The following is a 22,325-nucleotide window of genomic DNA, read 5'->3' as shown; positions in this document are numbered from 1 at the left end:
TCTCAGGACTTTAAGGACAACAGATTCAGCTCTATCAATGTGTACAACCAACTTTATACTGAGACTTTTCGAATCTCCTTTTCCTATTTTCCTCTAGACCTACATGTCTCATTTTCTCTATTGTATTTGATCACTTCCCAATATATTCCAGAGATAAATCCCATTATTCTTTCTCTTCTTCAAATTCCTAAGAGATGCTTTTGGAGAACCCAAACCAATCTGCTTCCTTATTTATTGTGTCCCTTAGTTGTAAATATTTATCAATTTTTTTTTATAAATGTTGTCAAATTTTTGGATTCCTTCCTTTACCCTTTCTTCCACTATCTTATCAACCATGTTAACTATACTTTCGGGGTATCCAACCAGGGAAGTTTTACATTACAAATATTATTTGTGATTTGACAAAGGGGTAGCCTTTTCCAGATTTTAACCCTATCTTTTTTTTTTTTTTACTAATAATGTGAGATTAATGGCATTAAAGTCCGTTAATTTGTGAGACATCCTAACCCCCATGCATCTAAAATTGCTCTTTATTTCATTAGTTTTATCTCCTTCTTCCTATCAAATATTGTCTTACCAAGTGCCATCAAATTTATTTCTAAACTAGAACGCCTCCATTACTTTATTAAAATCTTTATTTATATCCGCCAGTAGCAATAGTCATTAGTCATCCAGGTTCTTACTAGCAACCAAATGACCTAGAAATAGATGATGTGGCTGACCTCAGTGAGGGACGATATATTCAGTCTCCTATAGACCTTGTGGAATTTAGGATTTTAAGAACCCTCCAGCAAGAGTAAATTTTTCCCCTCCAGACAAGTGAGGGTTAAGCAAATGTAGGTAAGTGGTATATCCGATGCCTGGGAAAGTGAGGTGTGTATGGAGGGCAGCAGTGTGGGAATGACATGCACTGAGCTGCCTGCAGGGCTGAGAGGAAGGATGAAATGTAATGCTCTGCGCACAGACAGGGCTATGGGAAGCAGACACAGGTGTGAATGACAGATACATTTTTTTTCTCAGATCTTTAGAAGAAAAAAAAATCTTAATGCAGCCTTCACTGGTCTTCGCTTAGAGGCTACTCACAAAATGGTGCTGACTTTCAATTTACTTTGCGTCTGCTGTCCCCAGGTAGCCATTGCTTGCAGTCACCTCTGTTCCCACCTGAAAATCCTGGCCACTATTTTCTAGGCTTTGGCAACCCATTCCTCATCTACTCGTTGCGTAAATCCTGTTACTAGTTGTCTGAGACCAACAGGGTATCAGAGCTAGGCCAGTAGAAAGCAACAAACTATGATAGCTAAAGATAATAATAATTAAAATACCTTTATTAAATATTGAAACAATGGTACACCATACAAGGAGAGAAGTACGTGTGCAGCACGTGACATATACTTAATGCTAAATTGGTTAATAGTACATAATTTAATTACACAGGAAACCAGGAAAAAATATCAATCTGTCCTATCATAAAATGCCTGGTCACCCATCCACTACTCCATTAATGTATAGGTAAATACATGAAAATAGATGTTCATATACTACATGGGTTCAGACCCATATCATCAGACACAGGGAAGAGAAGGAACAGGTTAATGCACAACACATTTATAGGGGATTCAATGTAACCTCTTGGTAAAGTATCTGGCTCAATAATCCTATATATGTGTACATATCACAATGTCAAAATGACTCACAAGTGTGTGCACAACCATGTATCCCTGAATCCATCTGAAGGACGGCGGTCCGAAACGCGCGTCGGGGCGTACGCTGCGTAGTGGGTGATCATTACACAGGTATGTCATTGCACACCCAGAGACAGTATCTGGCATTTTTTCCTTCTCCTCCTCCTTCTTCTTATAGGGTATGCTGATTTTCAGCACAGACAGATTCAGGGATACATGGTTGTGCGTATGTTCGGTTTGTTCTCTTCTCTTTATGTACTATTACCGAATGGTCTGCCATTCTATGGTCCTTGTGCTGACTTCCATAATTTGGATTTCATGCCGGAGACTGGATCTCAATACATTTCCCTATTTGTATAGTTTTCCAGTGGTTTTATCTTCTAGGGTATCAGAACTGGGGAGTCAGTGAAGGGGCAGACATATTAAAGGGTTGTCCGGTCCAAATTGATAAGTCTGCAGTCACTCTGTGTGACTGAAGACTTATGAATCCCCTCAGGGAACACACTATGCGCTGCAGGGATTCACCAGTTTCTGAGCCGGGATCGGAGGGTATGTATGAGTTATACATACTCCCGGCCAGAGCCCGTCCACATGGCACACTCTCGCTCTATACTCTTGTATGGAGCGATGCCATGCCCATTGGACTAGCTCGGGCTCGTACCCTCCAGTCCGGGATCAGAAACCGGCGAATCCCCACAGCACACAGTGGATGCGCTGGGGGGATTCATAAGTCTGTAGTCACACAGAGTGACTGCAGACTTATTGATTTGGACCAGACAACCCCTTTAATGGTGCAAAATGTGCACAGGGGCCCAAGAGATGAAAGGGCCACTACCACCTCCAAAGTAGGTGTAATTTTGCATTATGATAGATAATTGGGCTGCAAAGGGCCCATATATTGTTCTTGCACAGGGGCCCTTTTCTGTCTCTGTCCGCCATTGAATCATTGTATGAAATATCAAAGGGAACCTGCTAGCAATCTATGGACAGCATGTTATAGAGTAGGGAAAACTGAACTAATATATAGCTTTAGGGAGAAAAGATTCAATATTTATATCCCCGGTCATTCTGGGTTTAGCAGTCCAGTCTAGAGATTGGTCTTAATTTGTGTGATTGGCAGCTATCTTCCTATGCACTCTAAGGCCTCATTCACTCATCAGTATTTGGTCAGAATTTTTGCATCAGCGCTTGTATGCCAAAGCCAGGAGTGGAACTTACAGAGAAAAACTATAATTGAAAGATTGACACCTGTTTTGTGTTTTGGAGACATTCCTGGTTTGGGCATATAAATACTGATGAAATACTGATACTGATCAAAAATACTGATAGAGGCCGATAGTCCGTCAGTTACTAACAGTAACAATCCATCGTTCATGATAATTGTGTAATGTGAACGTGCTGAGTGAGTTAATGATGTGTCTAAGAACGCTCGTTCGTCGCGCTTGAAATTCTCATTCAACTTTCGAAAATTGTGTAAAGTAAATGCAGATTGTTCAACAATTTAACCGACAAAAAGGAGCAGTGGAAATACAAGTTGATCATGTTCCAAGGCCATAGTTCTGTAGCAGTTGGAACATTGGAACGAATACATATTCTTGATTATCAGGAAAAAAAAATGTTTTTCCTAGTTCAATTAGATTTTCTTTTTACAGTATCAATTGAAATGTTTGTACAATAATTTATCAATTCATGTATTCAAAATAAATGTCATCACTTATGGGATTTGAATGTTGAACACACCTTCGCTTCGGATTTTCAGTCTGGGTGAACACAATGCACTATGTCGATCGCTATTCAACCAATTCATTCGCGATTCTCTTCTTGTATAAACACTTGTCTGACACCGTTTGCTCGTCGTGAGTTATGATCACATCGGTCACCATTAAACGATTATCTGCTCGTGTAAATGAACCATTGTACAGGCACAGCTGTCAATCACTGTGTGGACTGTCGTTTAACTAGGGATATAAATGCGTAAAATACAAGGAGGATGCCACATTTCTTTTATTTTTGCCTTATTTATTCCACTATTAGGGCTCATACTGATGTCCATGCAAATCGGTCTGGGATCTGAGCGCAATGCACAGACTGGCTCTCCTGAAGCTTTCACGCTCTGGTGATGGAGATACCTGAGTAGTCTCAAAAGATTGCTATTTGTTACCATCTTTTCATTTATCAATTAAAAGGTATTATCAACCACTGAGGACTCTCAATCGTTAATATTAAATTCCTGTGACATACTCATAAAAGTTGCAGGACCATCTTTAGGAAGCCCAACTTCCATTGCTCAGTCACGACTATTACTATGGCAGAAAAGCCACATGCACAGACCATACACAAACTTCTACAATTATACATGGTGCCTTTCTCTGTATGGCCTAAAACACTTAACAGAGAAAGCATTAGGAACAATCCAGGCAAGACTAATGTGTTATGCCAAGTGCATGGTATGAGGGGACAGTGAGAGACACAGGTATTCTCTCTTTGGTATTTGTCATCCGGTGACATGCAGCACCCATAGGCACTGTATTAAGCATAGCACAGTGGATCTCTTTTGCCCAGAAGAAGGATCATCTGATCCGTAACGTTGCCTTAAAGGGGTTGTCTGAGATAGTTCATCAAAGTCCGATCGGTGGGGGTGTGACAGCTTGTACCCCTGTCAGTCAGTTGCTCCCAGTGTCAGTGGCGGTTAACAACTGCTCAGTTGTGGAGCTGCACAGCTCCGTCGACTGTATAGTGCACTGTACTGCATATCTGTCACCTATTCAAATCAATAGGGATGTATGTGCAGTACCCATCCGCGGCCACTATACAGCCGACGGAGCTGTGCTGTGCAGCTCAGAACTGCCCAGGTCCAGCCGCCAACAACACCGGGAATGCTCATCGGCTGGGATGCCGGGTGTCGTACTCCTACCGATCAGACATTTATGACTTATTTTAACGATAGGCCATCAATGTTAAAGTTGTGGACAACCCCTTTAAATAAATATTCAGTTGCATCTTGAAGTATGACGGGCGGTTCCTCCCTGGGGTTCGGACCTGAACACACATAGCATCATTCCAATGTCCCGCAAGAAGAATGCAGCCAGTTATAAGATATTAAAGAGGACTTGTCACCAGGTCAAAAGTAGCCAGTTTTTGCTCTTATTTTATTCCTGCTGCTCCTCTGAATATTCTGTTTTGTTTTTATTTTATTTTTTTAATTCGTCATACAGTTCCAGAGATTAGGGCCTTTTTATTTAGTGGTACTTTTTATGTTTTGTTTTTTTACCAGGTGGGCGTGGTTCACAGAATTTAGGTTGCTCTGCATTGTGAGCCATGTTCCCTTGGGGGAAAAAAAACATCTCTAAATAAAAAGGCCCATATCTCTGGAGCAGTATGGCTATTAGAAAATACTCTGGGGAGCAGCATGAATAAAAATAGAGCAAAAAAAAAATGCCCATTTTGACCCAGTGACAGGTCCACTTTAAATGAGAGACCTGAAGCCCATACAGAAGTGACTACTATATAGTACCACCACGTGATTAATATCTGTGGTCAGCAAAGTCTATAATAAAAGCCTAGGGACCACTGGGTCTTATTTTGTCTTCTCTTGTCTACAGTATGTTTCTATTTTATTCAAGTGGCTATGTAAAGAAATGCAATTCCACAACAACTGCAGAGCCATCAATTGTCCCCTCCTGTATTCCTCTATTATATATGGCTCTGACATTGAGTGCTAGCTTCCTCTTCCTCCACACATTATTTACCGCTCCCCATGGACCAGTTTATCTTCCATATATAAATATAATAACATAACAATTGTGTAACCTAATCACATAGCATAATGGATCAATTACATGTAAAATACATATAAAGGGATTCTACTGGCACAATATCAAGCTAGATTTATACAGACAACAATACACGTTATGTTAAGGGTATTAAATCTATATTTTCATGATCTGATCTGATCAGTTGTATGTATTGAATGATGTATTATTTTAATTGACCCTAGTTCTTATTATGACAAAATAGCCTTTTAATACCATACTACATCCTTACAGTCAATCTTCAGCCCAATCTATCTGTAGCCAGAAGAGAAGGAGCCCTCTCTCCTTTCCCATTTCTCACTACCCCCATAAAATTGACTTTTCCCAGTAACCCAATATGCTCTCCACTCCGTCATGGGCATTATTGGAGTACTTCCTTTCCTCCATAAAAAAAAAATTGGATAGGTATTACATACGCTGCACTGAACATTTCTAATGGACTGTGGAAAGCATAATTACAGTTATTCCACCCTGCTGTACAGAGGAGGGCTACCAATGGTTACCCCTCCTAATACACAGGAAGAGTGTGAAATAGGAATGATTAAGGCACCACAGTATGAGACAGACAGCAACACAATATTAATAACTGTATTCCTAATGTAGGGTGCAACTATCTGGAATACAAAAGTGTAACCCTCCTAATACAGCCAAGTAGCCTAGTATGTAAGAGGTTAACCCAGCAGTTACACACACCACAGTTAACTCTCCTATACACAGCACAGGATTAAAATACCCTTCCCTAAAGATTCTACAATTCTACATGCAATTGGCCTATAAACTAGAGCAGCACAGTGTTTGGTAAAAGGATATTTGTGTGTGTAGGGGCTGTGTGTGCTGTAATATCATCTGTTTATTTACAGCAATTTTGGAACAGCTCCCTTGTTCCCTCTCTTAAGATCCCTGGATCACACTGGCCACTGATGTCCTATGGCCGACTTTCACCATTTCCTTTTTTAGGGGGGTAAGAGGGTAACATAACATAATAGGGCACATAATACCTATAAGATACTCCTATCTACTGATATATCTAGAGAAGATACAGTGTATATGAGGAGTTAGCAGATGACATGACACTAAGCTACAAAACAGCTATCGACTATAGTAAGCTTGCATGCTGAGATAGATTGATAGATAGATAGATAGATAGATAGATAGATAGATAGATAGATAGATAGATAGATAATATAAAAAGAAAGAGGCAGCACTCCAATATAGATGCAAAAAAGTGTGGACTCTATTCAGCCCAAATGGCAAGGTTTCGGTTCACAGAACCCTTTTCAAGGCTCCACAAACATTCTCTGAACCAAAATTTTTCCATTTGGGCTGAATAAAGTCCACACTTTTTTGCATCTATATTGGAGTGCTGCCTCTTTCTTTTTATATGATAGATAGATAGATAGATAGATAGATAGATAGATAGATAGATAGATAGATAGATAGATAGATAGATAGATAGATAGATAATACATTTGAAAGCTGCACTAGCAAGCAGATGCAGTAGTATGGGTGCCAGACCTTCAAAATATAGACCAATACTACAGATAATTAAAAAAGAATGAAGACAGCACACCATTTTAGAAAAAAAAAATATAACATGTGATTTAATAGCTCATTGAGGCTCAGCGACATTTCGGTTCAAATGAGAACCTTTTTCAAGCTTGAAAAAGGTTCTCTTTTGAACCTAACGTCGCTGAGCCTCAATGAGCTATTAAATTACATTTTCAATTTTTCTAAAATAGTGTGCTGTCTTCCTTTTTTTTTAATTAGATAGATAGATAGATAGATAGATAGATAGATAGATAGATAGATAGATAGATAGATGTAGGTTTAATTATTACAACTGTGCCGAATGCACAATAATTTTCTCCTTTCATAAATGATGTCCCGACAATACCAAATGATACAATATAGCAGATTACTTCCATTTTCACAAGGGACATTAACTTTTCCTGTAATTGTATGTAATGTAATATAAATTACACTGAGTTTCGCTGATTTCACATTACTTCATGTTATAATTAAATACAAGAGATTTATTTCTTATCTTCCTATATACAGTTGTGTAGGAGACATGCATCCACTCTAATGGATGCGAATATCAGGAGAGGATGATGTTGTATTGGTCATGATTCGCAGGGTGATGATCTGTGACCCCTTTTTTCTCCTCCACCTCTCCCCCCTGGCGAATTTAACTAAAATTTCGTTTAAAATCGGATTAACTTGTGCATGACCCGACAATTACAGTAATTCTAATAATAAATGGCAAAAGCAAAGCCCTCGATAATCGTCATTAAGTTGTTAATACTATCTGAGGAATTCTGTAACAATTATCCATCCACCCTTCTCTGATACACCGGCAGAGTGTGTACACCGGCATCATAGACAGAAGTTTACACCTGGAAAGGACTGATCTTGTAATTTACTGCAGGCGGTGAATGGACCTCACTTATCTACAAGTTCAACTAGTGCACAGTAAAACGTGTGAATTTGCTGGGATATAATGAGATTTAAAAGCAGTAACATCAAATGAATGATAACTCTTTGTCTGTATATATGAGAGCACGATGGACCAATAGACAGACTGGTAAATTAGTGTATATTTCTAATACTGCGCAGATTGTGACTAATTTGGCATGTATGTGTGATTACTCTTTCATCTATGATTTAATCGGACATTATAGCTGCACTATATATCTACTTTATTATTTGTATACTACTCTTTATATATCTAAATAAATATGTTACCATTCCATCCTTTCATTTTTATGCTATTGAAATGTTTAAAAGTTTATTTACTTATTACCCAGATCTATCTATCTATCTACTACCTACCTATCTATCTAATCACCTATCTATCTATCTATTCGCCTATCTATTTAAAAAAAGGTAAAATGAAGCAGTGAAAAAATATTACATTAGGGGAGCAAAGCTCTTTGGACCCATAACCTCTGGTCAAAAATTATATAGCAGCACTCCAAGCCAGTATGAAAAAAATAAAGGACTTTTTATTAGTCCATAAGGCAACGTTTCGGTTCCACAACAGAACCTTTCTCAAGCCTGGAACCGAAATGTTGCCATATGGGCTAATAAAAAAGTCCTTTATTTTTTTCATACTGACTTATTTTTCTATATCTATTCATCTATCTATCTATCTATCTATCTATCCATTTTGTTTAATTTTATTAAGAACTTCTGTTTTATATATTTCATCCTATCTTAGTCCCTTCAATCAGGTTATTACATTTTTGTTTCCCTTCCTCTCATGTGAAATCAATTAATTTATCTATCCATTTTATTTTACAATATATACTGCTGTCTATATATCTACTTTATATATTTTATCCTTTCTTATTCCTTTTAATCATGTAATTATGTAATTTCTTTTTTATTTCATTCCCTATATCGATTTTTTTTTATCATCTATCTATCTATCTATCTATCTATCTATCTATCTATCTATCTATCTATCTATCCTGAATTGTGGCAAATGTAAATAATAGAAGTCGTCTGACATGTCTCCAGTTCTTGCACTTAGAGGGGTGTTTGTTTTTTCGGTAAGTGTGAGGATTGCCCCCATTCCCGGGCAGCAGCCTCCTGCAGAGGGGGACATCTCTCCACGTCCCCAAGCTGGAGAGCAAACACTGCTGTCACTTATATAAACATCTATTAATGGCCCAAAACACCAACAAAAGGATCATTAACTGCACCCAATGGGATCGGGCATAAGAGACTAAACTGCTTACTACTAAAGTAGAGAGAAGAGCTGTATGTATATGATGTGGATATGTATAGGCATGGACTGTAAATAATTATATGAATGTGTGGAAAAAATGTGGTAAAATATGAAAGGAACAAATTTCATACACAATATCTAGTATTTATACTCAAGTATATACTGTACAGTATTACACTGATCAATCAGATTTATACACTCTGGTCTATATGTTCTTATTACACACATACCCACATTTGTACTACTTATGATAAAGGTTTGTGTATTGGAGTTTATCTTTGAAATATTATCTAATGTTATATTATTCTATACTGACCATCTTCCTCTGAACAGGTAAATAGTCAGGGAAAATAAATGGGGTTAGCATTAACCTAAAATATGTATATCACCTGGAGACAGTAAGTGAAAATAAAATAATAATAATAATAATACATTTACCTAATGTATTGCTGTGCTGTGATAATTATTATTATTATTATTAATATTATTATTTAAAATAAATGCAGATGCTAAATTTGTAGTTTCAAGAAAGAATAAGAACTCTGCTATATTATGCTCAAATATATATCTAACTATTCTGATCAAACTATTTAGCATTTGGGATCTGGAGAAAATTCTAGCAATGACTGACGTGGTCTCCCATATATTGCATTCACTGTGCCCAGCAGACGACCACCACTTCATGGTTACAGCACTCAATCGCTTTTCCAATACCAGTCAACAAGAAATACATGGTGATATGTCAGGTATATTGACAGCTTTAGTGTTTGCGCCTTTATGTAAGTAATATTCGCAAATTGTGCGACTAATAGGGACAATAATTTTTAACTGTCCAATTACAGATCAGTCTATAAGAAAATGCATTATTAGTTTAGACCCTGAGATAATGTAATAAATAAAAAATACATAAATGCATAAATATGCGAATATTTAGGAAATTTTGCGACACTACCTTTCACAAGAGAGAGAAAAATATACATCGGGTTCTTGATGTTTGCGGTCAGTGTTTCATAAAAAATGATTTACATGCTGCCATTGTCTACAAGGACATTTACTAAAGAAGTAATTTTACCTAATATGCGCAGTATTTCTTCAAATGTCGCAGCGACTTCTGATTTTGGACAAAAGACATCAGGCGCTAGTTAATTTTGTTTTCTAATACTGTATTTTATTATAAACTACTTTGCAATCGATTTATACCACTAAATTGTGAAAAAAAAAATAAATTGTAAACGTAACCTCCTCCAAACTGGTGAACTCGCGACATTGTGAAGAGCATTCAGCCCCAGAGATGTTTTCTTTGGGGTTTTTTTTTTCCATTATTTAGGATTTTCTTGGGTTTTGGAGGAAAACAAAAAAAAAATACGGATCTTCATAAATAAAGCACAATAATAATAATAATAATAATAATGATAATATCCTGTAGTGTGGTGTTATATCCTATGGAGAGGAGGTGGAGGGAGCTCTGCAGGAGGAGGGGGTCCTAGTGCCTCTGTCCTCAGCTTTGGCTAATTGCAGAAGAGCTATAGGGGGTTATAAGAGCATTCGGTGAACATTGGGGACATGAGGGGTCTTGTCATCAACAGCATTATAAAAAGTCTCTTTACATATTATTAAGTACCATGAGATGAGCTTTGAAACCACCAAGTGTCTCGCTATATACAATCATTGTGCAGTCCACGCGTGTCTCCTTCACAGTCCCTGTCTGATCACTAGTTTAGGATCCTAGGTCCACCAAGCTGGAGGTAAGAGGTCCGAGAAGTGAGTCCTGCAGCTGATGCTGGTGGCTGGCCAGGCCATGGCCGCCCTGAGAAGCCCCCAAAGCGCTCAAAGTGTAGGAAGAGCCCCCCGGGTGGCTGAGGCTACCCTGCAGGAGGAGGACTGAGTTCTGGTCCGGGCTCTGGGGGGGTGAAAACTCTTCTTCAGAGCTGGACATTAGAGACTTCCCTCCGTCCAAAGGAGACAACTGGTTCTGTTTGTTGCTGGATGTGTTGTTGTTTTCTGTGTTTTCTCTGGAGAAGGAAAAAAATGAAACATATATAAGAAGGGGTAGAGGAATAACTATTAATGTGTCTTTAAATATATATTAAAAAGGAAAAAAGCAGAACCAGTATCATATCAAAAAAGAGAGTTAAGACAAACCTGAATAGTAGAAAGAAAAAAGGGGAGCAATACTTAAAAAAAAAGTGCTGCTTCAATTTTTTATTTCTATCTATCTATCTATCTATCAAGGCAGCACACCAATAGAGAGTTAGAAAAATATTTAATGACCCATAAAGGTTATTTATTATAGGTCAGTGAACATTTTTCTAACTTGCTGTATTGGTGTGCTGCCTCCATTTTTTTTATCAATCTACCTGGAAAAAATAGTTGCCAATTAGATAGATAGATAGATAAGTACTATCTATCTATCTATCTATTTGTCTATCTCTCCTATGTATCAGCCATCTGTTACTAGAAATATTTCGTGCTTAGTTAAAAAGAGTTCTCTTTTAATTGGGAATATATTTTAGACCAAATCAATTAAGATACATTAATAAACTGGTAATTGACAGTAAAAGATAAAGATAAATAGATACATGGATAGATAGATAGATAGATAGATAAAAATTGATAGGTAGAGGATAGATAGACTTGGAGAATATGGCATTGCAATGAGATTTGTAGCAATGTTTGGATGTGATTATACTCTTACAGAGCATATAATTCCTCCTCTCCAGCCCTCTGCAGTGACTTCTCCTGTCTTCTCTGTATTTCTCTGTGCTCTGTATACTTTGTATTCTGTATATTCTCTTTAATCCGTTTTCTGTATATTTTCTGTACTCTGTATATTCTCTGTACTCTCTATTCTGAATATTTTCTGTACTCTGTATACTTTGTATACTGTATATACTCTGTATTCTGTATATTCTCTGTACTCTGTATACTTTGTATACTGTATATAATCTATATTCTGTATATTCTCTGTACTCTGTATACTTTGTATACTGTATATAATCTATATTCTGTATATTCTCTGTACTCTGCATACTTTGTATTCTGTATATTCTCTGTATTTTGTATATTCTCTGTACTCTGCATACTTTGTATACTGTATATTCTCTGTATTCTGTATATTCTCTGTATTCTGTATACTTTGTATTCTGTATATTCTCTGTATTTTGTATATTCTCTGTACTCTGTATACTTTGTATACTGTATATTCTCTGTACTCTGTATTTTGTATATTCTCTGTACTCTTTATACTTTGTATACTGTATATTCTCTGTACTCTGTATATTCTCTGTATTCTGTATATTCTCTGTATTTTGTATATTCTCTGTACTCTGTATACTTTGTATACTGTATATTCTCTGTACTCTGTATTTTGTATATTCTCTGTACTCTTTATACTTTGTATACTGTATATTCTCTGTATTCTGTATATTCTCTGTATTCTGTATACTTTGTATTCTGTATATTCTCTGTATTTTGTATATTCTCTGTACTCTGTATACTTTGTATACTGTATATTCTCTGTACTCTGTATTTTGTATATTCTCTGTACTCTGTATATTCTCTGTACTCTGTATTTTGTATATTCTCTGTACTCTGTATACTGTATATTCTCTGTACTCTGTATTTTGTATATTCTCTGTACTCTGTATACTTTGTATACTGTATATTCTCTGTACTCTGTATTTTGTATATTCTCTGTACTCTGTATACTTTGTATACTGTATATTCTCTGTACTCTGTATATTCTCTGTATTCTGTATATTCTCTGTACTCTGTATTCTGTATATTCTCTGTACTCTGTATTCTGTATATTCTCTGTACTCTGTGCCTTGTGTCTGTCCTTGCCCCAGTCACTCAGATGTGGAACCTTATATCCACAGATAAGGTGTAATAATAATAATTCTATGTGTGTGAATGGCGGCCTGACAGCCACGGCAGAGTATGCGGTAAGTTAGGAAAACACAAGACTCCACAGTCACCTCTTTATTTGTTGATGTTGCTGTCTATGAGAGCCCTACTACAGCTAGGGGGGTGCAGCAAAAGGCGAGATCATTACTGGGAGTACCATTCATGGACGACCCTGTACTCCTCATCCAGCAGATCTGCTTTAACCTCCTGTGTGCTGGACGGACTAGTGGTCAGTATCCTATTCCAAACCACGTGTGGCAGCAGGAGATGATGGGGATTCTTTGTCTGGGACTTTTAGCAGACAGATGCGGGGGTTTGGTATTTGAAGGCTCAGGCTGCTTTTACATGATCTGTTGCTAGAACACCAAGAGTTGGGAAACAACATGAAGCCTGTGCATGACAAGTCCCCTTCCCTTGGTCAGTCTTACCTTTCCTTGGCTTCTGCAGCTCTGTCCCTTTGCCTCCTGTTTTTGAACCAGTTGCTGACCTGGGTGGTGGTGAGTCCAGTGGCCTCTGCCAGCTCCCTCTTCTCTCTGGGAGAGGGGTAGGGGTTATGAGCATACCATTCCCTTAGAACCCCTCTAGACTTCTCCTTAAAGCAATAACTTGTCTCTTCACCATCCCATATGGTTCTTGGCAAAGGAAATTTCCTTCTCACCCGGTATTTCCCCACTGCCCCAAGAGGTCTCCCCCTGAGCTTCTCAGCTTCCACATAGTGCGCCTTCAGCCACAGCTGCTGCAGTTTGGGGTGGTTGTGTGGGGAGAACTGGTGACTCTCCAGGATCTTGTAAAGTTCTCTGAAGTTTCCCCTGTGAAAGGCGACCACAGCCTTAGCTTTCAGGACGCTCTCATTCTTGTGGAGGTGATCACAGGCTGGTAGGGACCAGAGGAACCTGCCCAATCTTTCCAGGTTCCCCCCTTGTTGCAGAACCTCGCAGACGCAGGCTACTTGCTCCTGCGTAAAGCCGAAGGAAGGCAGCATAGACATGGCTCAGTGTGCTTGAGACACAGCCAGAAGACTCGGTGTGTAGGAGCTCCACATACACTGGAGAACTAGTGCAAGTCACACAGGGTATATCCAAGAGTGTATAAGCAGAAAAACCCACCAGAGGACACAGTGCACAGGCTGCTCAGGACAGGGGATGCTGCGTGTAGCTCCTAGAAGTTTGTCACTCTTCTGGTAGAAGCCTCCTTAAAGCTCCACACTGCTGTACACACTGATTGGCTGCACACATGGGGGCAGGCTGCAGAGCATGGAGCACAGACTGGAGGGTGGGGAGGGCAGGGGTGATGCTGCTGCCCTTGGGTGGGAAGAGAGAAAGGAGGGGGGGGGGGGGGGTAGACACGCCAGGGCCTTGCAACATGAGACCCTTCTCAAGTATCACCTAAGGGGACCCAAGACTCATCTCTGCACAAATCAATTATAACAGCAGAGCTCTGTGGGAAACAAAAAAATCAAAAAATGTCATTGTCCAGTTCAGGTGAGTAGGTATTTAATTACCTTAATGCTTGCTATGAATAAAACATGTGCTGATGAATAGGGATGAATTATTAAACAGGACAGAGGCAGCATGGGGAACATAGGGGCTAAATGTATGGTGATAGATAGATCCATAGATAGATAGATAGATGCAGATTTATGGCTATAGCTCTATAAGTAATGCATATTGTGTATGTATATATATATGTACGTGTGTATATGTACATAATGTGTGTGTACATATATATATGTAGATAATGTATGGGTATATATATGTACATGAGTGTGTGTGTGTGTGTGTGTATATATATATATATATATATATGTACATTGTGTTTGTGTGTATAAACTGTATATATGTATGTGTGTATATGTACATAATGTGTGTACATATATATATATATGTAGATAATGTATGGGTATATATATGTACATGAGTGTGTGTGTATGTATGTAATCTGTGTGTGTTTATATATATGTACGTAGTGCGTGTATATATATATATATATATATGTACATAGTCTTTGTATATATATATATATATATGTACGTGTGTGTATATTTATGTACATGTGGGTATATATATGTTCATAATGTATGTGTATATATATGTACATAATGTGTGTGTATCTATGTATGTCTACATAATGTGTGTATCTATATATGCATATATGTATGTATAAATATATATATATATATACACTACAAACAAACAAACACATATATATGATGTCTGTATGTTTTAGAATTTATGGTTCTTTTATGTATATTTCCAATATCAGGGTGGTTGTGAAGACTTCATGCTATTTTTTTTGCTCTAGAGCTATATGAATAAGTAGCTTAATATTTACTACTAAACAGACAACACAAGCATTCCGACAAAATTCCATGTATTTCCTCTTCTCTCTTTGGTCTAGCATACCAAGGCATTAAGCACAAGGAGTTCCCAGTCTCATTATGTTAATCCTCATTTGCACACCTTACTTGAAAGCAATTATAAAAAAAAAAAAAGTTCCCTAAAACAATTAGGCTTTTGTAAACAAAGGTAATAATGTATTGTTGGTAGCAAGGGAGGCAATAAGAGGAGAACAATACTCTCTGATAAGAGAATACAGAGGTGCTGGGAGAAGTGGATATTTATCTGTCATTGTCTAAAAGTACTAAATGGCCATTTAACTACTTTTCTTATGGAAGATTATTGGCACTTAAGAGGTTGAGCAATCAATATTCATTCATGATAATATTAAATAAATATTTACAAACACAGGGAAAAAATTAATACTTATTATAACGTGTACCATTGGTCATTCTGGAGGATGTATAGAATGTAGCCAACGTTTCGATATCATCTTACTAGAAATCACCTATAGATTTATATATGTACTGCAGGGATAAAGGCTTAGGATGTCCTGAAGTCTTCCAGGAATTAGCATATATCCAGCCCCCTTTAAGGTATCAGAATATTTTCTAGAATTACAGGGAAGAATCCCTATTTTGGGAGACAGGGGCTGGGGGCTCTAAGGTCTCTTCTGCGCACTTGTTCCAGACTTTAGGGTATGAGCTGAGCTGAATTGGGAGTAGGTTTAACAGTCGTTCCGGTGCCACAGCTGCCTTGTCAATAACCATCAACTGCTCCAAGAGGACACATTCCTGCCCCTTCCAGGAGGGCATTGCTGAGCCAGATCCCCACCCCATCTGACACACACACACTGCAGAGATGCACATTGATATTATATATTGTACTATTATATACTGTAGGCTTCCAATGCATTATATATATATATATATATATATATATATATATATATATATATATATATATATATATATATATATATATATATATATATATATATATATGCATTGGAATAGTGTAACAGTATATACATTCAATTTTAAATTATATGCTTGCAAAAAAAATGCTTCACACACTGAGGAGCTGCTAGTTTCTTCCCATTTTGAATTTTGACAGTTTCTTAAAAAACAACAACAACAACTGTTAATATTTTTACACATCTAAAATTCACAATCAGTATGAGACGTTTATAAACTATTTGGCATTCTGGTACATACAGTTTCACTACTGATGTTTGTGCAATGTTGGCTGGAAGATGCTGCATGATAGAAAAGGATATACAAGTGCAAACCCAGCCCAATACATTCTGAAAAATTAAAAGTCCATAAGTCTCACAATGCAAATAAATCATACAAGGCAATGAAATATGCATGCAATATGTTCTGTATATGTCAAAAATGCAACAATAATGCACAATTTATATACGTAACCATGCAATAATAGTATACTGTTGCATATATGGAATAATGCAATAAACACATATGCATGTCCTCATCCAAAATGTTATTATAATACCACAAATACAGTGGCAGAGGTAGTTGTATTGGTCCAATGCATAATGGGATGACAGATATTAATCAAATATTCATAGTTTCTAAATGTCCCCAAAACACACACACACATATATATATATATATATATATATATATATATATATATATATATATAAATATATATAGTAGAACTATCGTATATATATGTGTTTTTATTATTATTTTTTATTTTCCATGGTGAACATAGCCCTGTTCAGCCCTAATGAATATATATAGATGCAGATGATACCCATAAAGCAGTCTGATATGGTGTACCAGAAGACTATGCTAAAAATACATCCGACCCTCTGCACCCAGCCCAGCACAGAGGACACTAGAGCAGCCTAATTAGATGTTGAGCTCCTGGAGCAGATTATTTATCTCTTGGCCATTCCCGTACATTGGGTTGGGTAACACAAAACCAGTCCATTAGTAAATGAGCTTTGTGTTTGAAAGGTTTTTTTTCCTCCTTCTTCCCAACCACTTGCTGTTCTGAAAACTAGATCACATTTCCTTATCTGTAGTGGGAATCTGCAGTGTGACACCCGATCTGCTCTCCAGCAGTGGTGCATTGCCCACCAGCCAGGCCTGTGACATAGGCTGCCCTAAACCAAAACAATAAGCACTTGTATTTTCTTTCTAAATAACCTCCTCAATCCCTTAACATATATCTGTAGGTTGCCGGTGTCCTGGAATAAAAATAATACAGCAAATCTATAAACTAGAGTGGACACTTTAATGAGCTGGAGGTAATTACTAGGTAGGCACCTGTATAAACAAAACTGAGGAGGTGATTGAAGGAAAGCTGTGGCCAGAAGCCTCCTCAATTTGTCCTGGATGACTTGGAGATGCTGGTGCCATTGTTCAAGATGCTCCTCACAGCCTAAAGGCAACTGGGATGCTGCTCAAGAGATTAGTGCAAAGGTGTATTAGCAGTCAGGAGAGAGTAAACTTTATGTCACCTTCTTAATCTCTGGTTTTATAGATTTAATTGCAAAATTTTTAATACTAGCTTGATAATTCGATTTTTCAGAGAATTTAACATTAACATGGGTCCTACATTATAATAAAATGATGATCAAATACTAGAAGTAGGGCCAAGTGCAAATTTTTCCATTATGCTTCACTCCTGCCAGAGTTTACAGAGCTGGGAAAGGCCAAGTGGAGCTGTATACGGATGCTTCTTGTCCCTCTCTCCAGTTGGTGTTCTCCTTTTGTGTAGAATTGTCTAAGTTGTAGAAAAAAAGTAATATTTGCATATAGAAGGACACTTTCTATGAGGAGATATCCAAAATGTGTTAACTAAACCAATCCATCCCCACACAAGCATGACTATTGGTGCACATCAGCAGAATCTAGATGGGTTGTATTTCCGAAAGCTGGTCATCATTTCTTTATAGGGTAGCGTCCCCTCTTTGTAACTCTTTATAGCCTCATTGTGTGTTGTGCGTGCTCAGCTGTGCCATCATTATTTTACAGAACAGAAATATTAGACCTAATTAGTCAATTAATTGTTCAATACTCATGAATACATAAATAAGACTAATAAGTAAGTAACTGTATCTTCTCTGACATAGTGGTGACTTATAGAAAATTCCAACAGGATGGTGGATTTATGTTAAAAAGCCTTGTTCAAGATTACAAAAAAAAAGAAACAGTGGCACTCTTGCTCACAGGCAGCATCCAGTATTGCAGCTCAGGCTGAGTTGCAATACCAGACGCAGCCCATTAAGTCCTATTAACCATCACCGTCATTGAACAGTCCTGTTATTATGTTCAGTTTACACCCAATAACCATCATATTACATATCTTAATATTTATGGGAGATGCATTTACAACTTGCATAGAAGAAAGTACATGTTGTGCTTTTTTTTTTTTTAAATACAGTAATAAAAATAATTAAATGGCCTTAACAATTGGGGCATAAGGGAAAAATAGAATATTATACACATACAATTAATTTAATGGCTATTGAGCCACATTTTATTGTATGGCCATGTTCCCATATGCAAATTTTTTTTACTGGTACAACGTAAACACAATAGCGATCTCCTCTGATAATTGTGTTTTTGCTGCGTTTTCCCCCTTTTTTATGCATTTTTGGTGCAGATTTGAAGCAGCGTTTTTGCAATGTAATTTTTTGTGCAAAAGTGCTGAGATTCTTACATTCATTTTTCAGGCTCCCCATAGAAACCTATAGGGAAAAAATGCACCAAAAAATACATAGGCCATTTTCCCACATGCAAAAAAAAACCCTGGTCCCCCCCCCCCCCCCCTATTTTATTTCTGCATGTGACCACACCAAAACAAGCATTAGCAATTTGCTGTGATTATTGCATTTTTATTGCATTTTTTTTTAATGCACTTTCCCCCTTTTTTATGCCTTTTTTGGGTATAGATTTGAAGTCACATTTTCTATTGGTTATTTTAGTGCAGAAATACTGGAATTCTGTACTTAAATTCTTATGGGAAAGAGAAAAAAAAAATGTACCAAATAATGCACAATGGGCATGAGTTCTCATATGATCACATGCACTTTGCTTGAAATGTTAAAAGCAGAAGGTTTTCTGCAAAAAAAAACAAAAATCAGTGGAAAAATAAAACACAGTGTTTACTCTCTGTGGGAACATGGCCTATATCTGGGATCACTTTGCTCCACACGTTCAGTATTTTATATCAGTATTTGTAAGCCAAAATCAGAAGTGGAACAATCAGAGGAAAAGTATAATAGGAACATGTCACCACTTCTGGATTTATCACCCACTCCTGGTTTTACCTTACAAATACTGATGTAAAATACTGACCGAATACTGAACGTGTGAACGGGGCCTTACATGATCTATATTGCTGGCTCATCATTCACACCAGAACCTGACACGAAATATGTTTCTTTATTAAATCAATTCATGATCAGAAAAAGAAAAAAAAAACAAAGTCTATTTTGCAGCCATTGAGATCTATTCCTAAATATCTGCAGGCACAATGCATTCAAGAGACACGCTCCATGGTCATTTTAACTGTTTAATTACTGGTCAAAGAAAAACCCCTCCAGCAGTAGAGGAAGGAAGAATTTGCCCTTGCAGGGTGAAGTCTGCGAGCTAATTTTTCTGGGAGAGAAGGGCCGCTGATGGTAATAGTATGTGACACTAAATAAACAGTTAACTTGGCCAGGAAAGATGGAGTTAATTATGCAGTGAACTTCGCTGAATGCCCCACTATGAGGTGTATATGTTGTGACTCACAGCATAGGGGCAATCTGCATGGCTTTTAAAAGAGTGCGTAGGGGGGGGTCTTCTTCCCTCCTGCCTGAATTGAGGAGTAAGGGGGCAATCTATGGTCGTAGAACATAATATCTGCAGCTCAGTCACATTATAATAAAACTTCATTTTTGTTGACTCTCTAGGAGAAAAATTCAGCTCTGGCTTGCCCTCCAGTAGACCCCTCAAATCATTTTCTGTGGTCACACCCTGTCTCAGAGCAGCGAGCCTAAGAAAGAAAGTAGAATTCTGCACTTTTTTGCAGTGGTTGTAAAATACTAAATTACAGGCCTAAAAGCCACAGCTATTCTGTCTCTGACCCAAATGTTGGAGGCCTCTGTTATCTGTGCCCCTGGAAGCTAATGACAATTGTTTTTGCTACTTTGTTTATTTGTTTCATATTCTGTGCTATTATATGTAACAAATTATACAGGAAGTCTGTTGGGAGATATTAGCAATACGTTTATCCCTTTCCTCCTCCTCACTCCTAATTTTTAATTTTTTTGTTTCCTTTTATTCTCATGATATCTGATTTGCTTAGGTAAATAAAAAACAAATATATAAATTTTCATGGTAACCTAAAACTATCAGCCTCCACCCCCCCCCCCCCCGTGAGATTTTGCCATTAGAGGTCCCAATGCTGCCCCTCTCCCTGGGTCATTACGGTACTGCTGGTCTCTAATCAATCCTAATGCAATGGCAATTGGAGTCTTGATGAAGGCAGATCAGGTTTCTTGTAATGGGCCTACCATATTTTCCTAGAGCGCCTTATTTAACCTGAGATGCCAGGGGGACGAGTCCTTTTCAGCTTCTGATTACTTCAAGATGTCGCTCGCATGTGGAATAAAACACTGACAAAATAATGCCAAAAAGACAAGATTAAATAATAGAAGGTAAACAAAAAAAAAAGGGAATATAAAGATTAAAAGAATATGCAAAATAAAAAAAAAATATTTATATGCAATGTTTAATTTATTTTTTATTTAATTTCCACAGTAAATCATTTTTTCACGGGATGCACATGTAGAATCTGTTCTCCGTCTGTTCAATTTGATGAATAATAGAATTAATGAATCTGTTCTAAAAAATAGAATTTTACAATATACAAATTATTTTAAGATCACGATCAGTTTACACATCTTTTGTATTTTATTTTTTTTTTATTTATGCATTACGCACTTTAATTTTTGCAAGTCGAGTAAATGTTCTGCTGGGTTTCTTTTAGTTTCTCAGGATAAAGTGATTTGTAACATGATACACAAAAGTAATTTAAACGTCCAAGCCACAGTACTCCTTAAATAAGATAATGCATGCGAATTACGTTAGAAAGTGCTGTAGACAAATTGGATCTCCCAAGTCCTGAAGACTGGACAGTGGATTGCTGGGGAATGTACTCCAAGCTCTTCCTGTCTGCTGCAAAAAAAAAATTAAATAGTGTTAAACTATGGTTATGTATTGTTACAAACTGTATAAAAAAATATAAAAGTTTTTGTAACAAGCACACATTTGACATCCACTAATAATAAAAAATGAGACCGCCTTCACTAAAAGACTATAAGGAGATAAAATTAAATGAAGACTAACTAAAATACATGGGTGTGAAGAAGTCCCATCCGCAGCTTGGTACAAATCATTGCAATACAATTTTTTGGACTCTAAGGCATGATCTACACAGCCGTAGACAAATCTATAATATTTTATTTATTCTTACTTTATAGCACCATCATATTCCATCACACTTTACAGACGTTTCCATCACTATCCCCATTGGGGCTCACAATCTACATTCCCTATCAGTATGTCTTTGGAGTGGCGGAGGAAACCCACGCAAACACGGGGAGAACATACATACTCCTTGCAGATGTTTGAATCCAGGACTCCTGGTCTGCAAAGCAACCGTGCTAACCACTGAGCCACCGTGCTGCCCATGTCCATGGAATGCTCTGTGCCCATACTTTATTTTAAATGGAGATACTCTACTGAATGCCGCATGATTAAGGGAAGCAGTGTTTTAAGAAAAGAATAATGGGCATAATTTCTCAAAGCTTTTACGCCCAAATAGTGAC

General features: G+C 37.4%; 1 protein-coding gene and 1 long non-coding RNA gene across 2 annotated transcripts in view; one reads left to right on the top strand and one right to left on the bottom strand.

The window, feature by feature from the left end:
* Positions 1-10,369: 10,369 nt before the first annotated feature.
* On the bottom strand, positions 10,370-14,354 carry SIX1 (SIX homeobox 1). Its single transcript, XM_073638724.1, has 2 exons — positions 13,562-14,354; positions 10,370-11,239 (listed from the first exon to the last, which is right to left on the bottom strand). The coding sequence occupies exons 1-2, from the start codon at positions 14,119-14,121 to the stop codon at positions 10,945-10,947; spliced, it is 855 nt and encodes a 284-aa protein (XP_073494825.1). The 5' UTR covers positions 14,122-14,354; the 3' UTR covers positions 10,370-10,944.
* Positions 14,355-14,447: 93 nt separating this feature from the next.
* LOC141153686 (uncharacterized) overlaps positions 14,448-22,325 on the top strand; it is a 59,031-nt gene continuing 51,153 nt past the window's right edge. The window contains exon 1 of the long non-coding RNA XR_012247333.1: positions 14,448-14,614. This is a non-coding gene — a long non-coding RNA (uncharacterized lncRNA). The remainder of the gene's footprint in view (positions 14,615-22,325) is intronic.

The sequence above is a fragment of the Phyllobates terribilis genome, unplaced genomic scaffold, assembly GCF_046119375.1.
Source record: "Phyllobates terribilis strain yellow unplaced genomic scaffold, ASM4611937v1 Scaffold_7__3_contigs__length_470593459, whole genome shotgun sequence".
NCBI lineage: Eukaryota > Metazoa > Chordata > Amphibia > Anura > Dendrobatidae > Phyllobates > Phyllobates terribilis.
The sequence above is the reverse complement of the archived record's forward strand: the minus strand, read 5'-3'. Positions and strand labels throughout refer to the sequence as shown.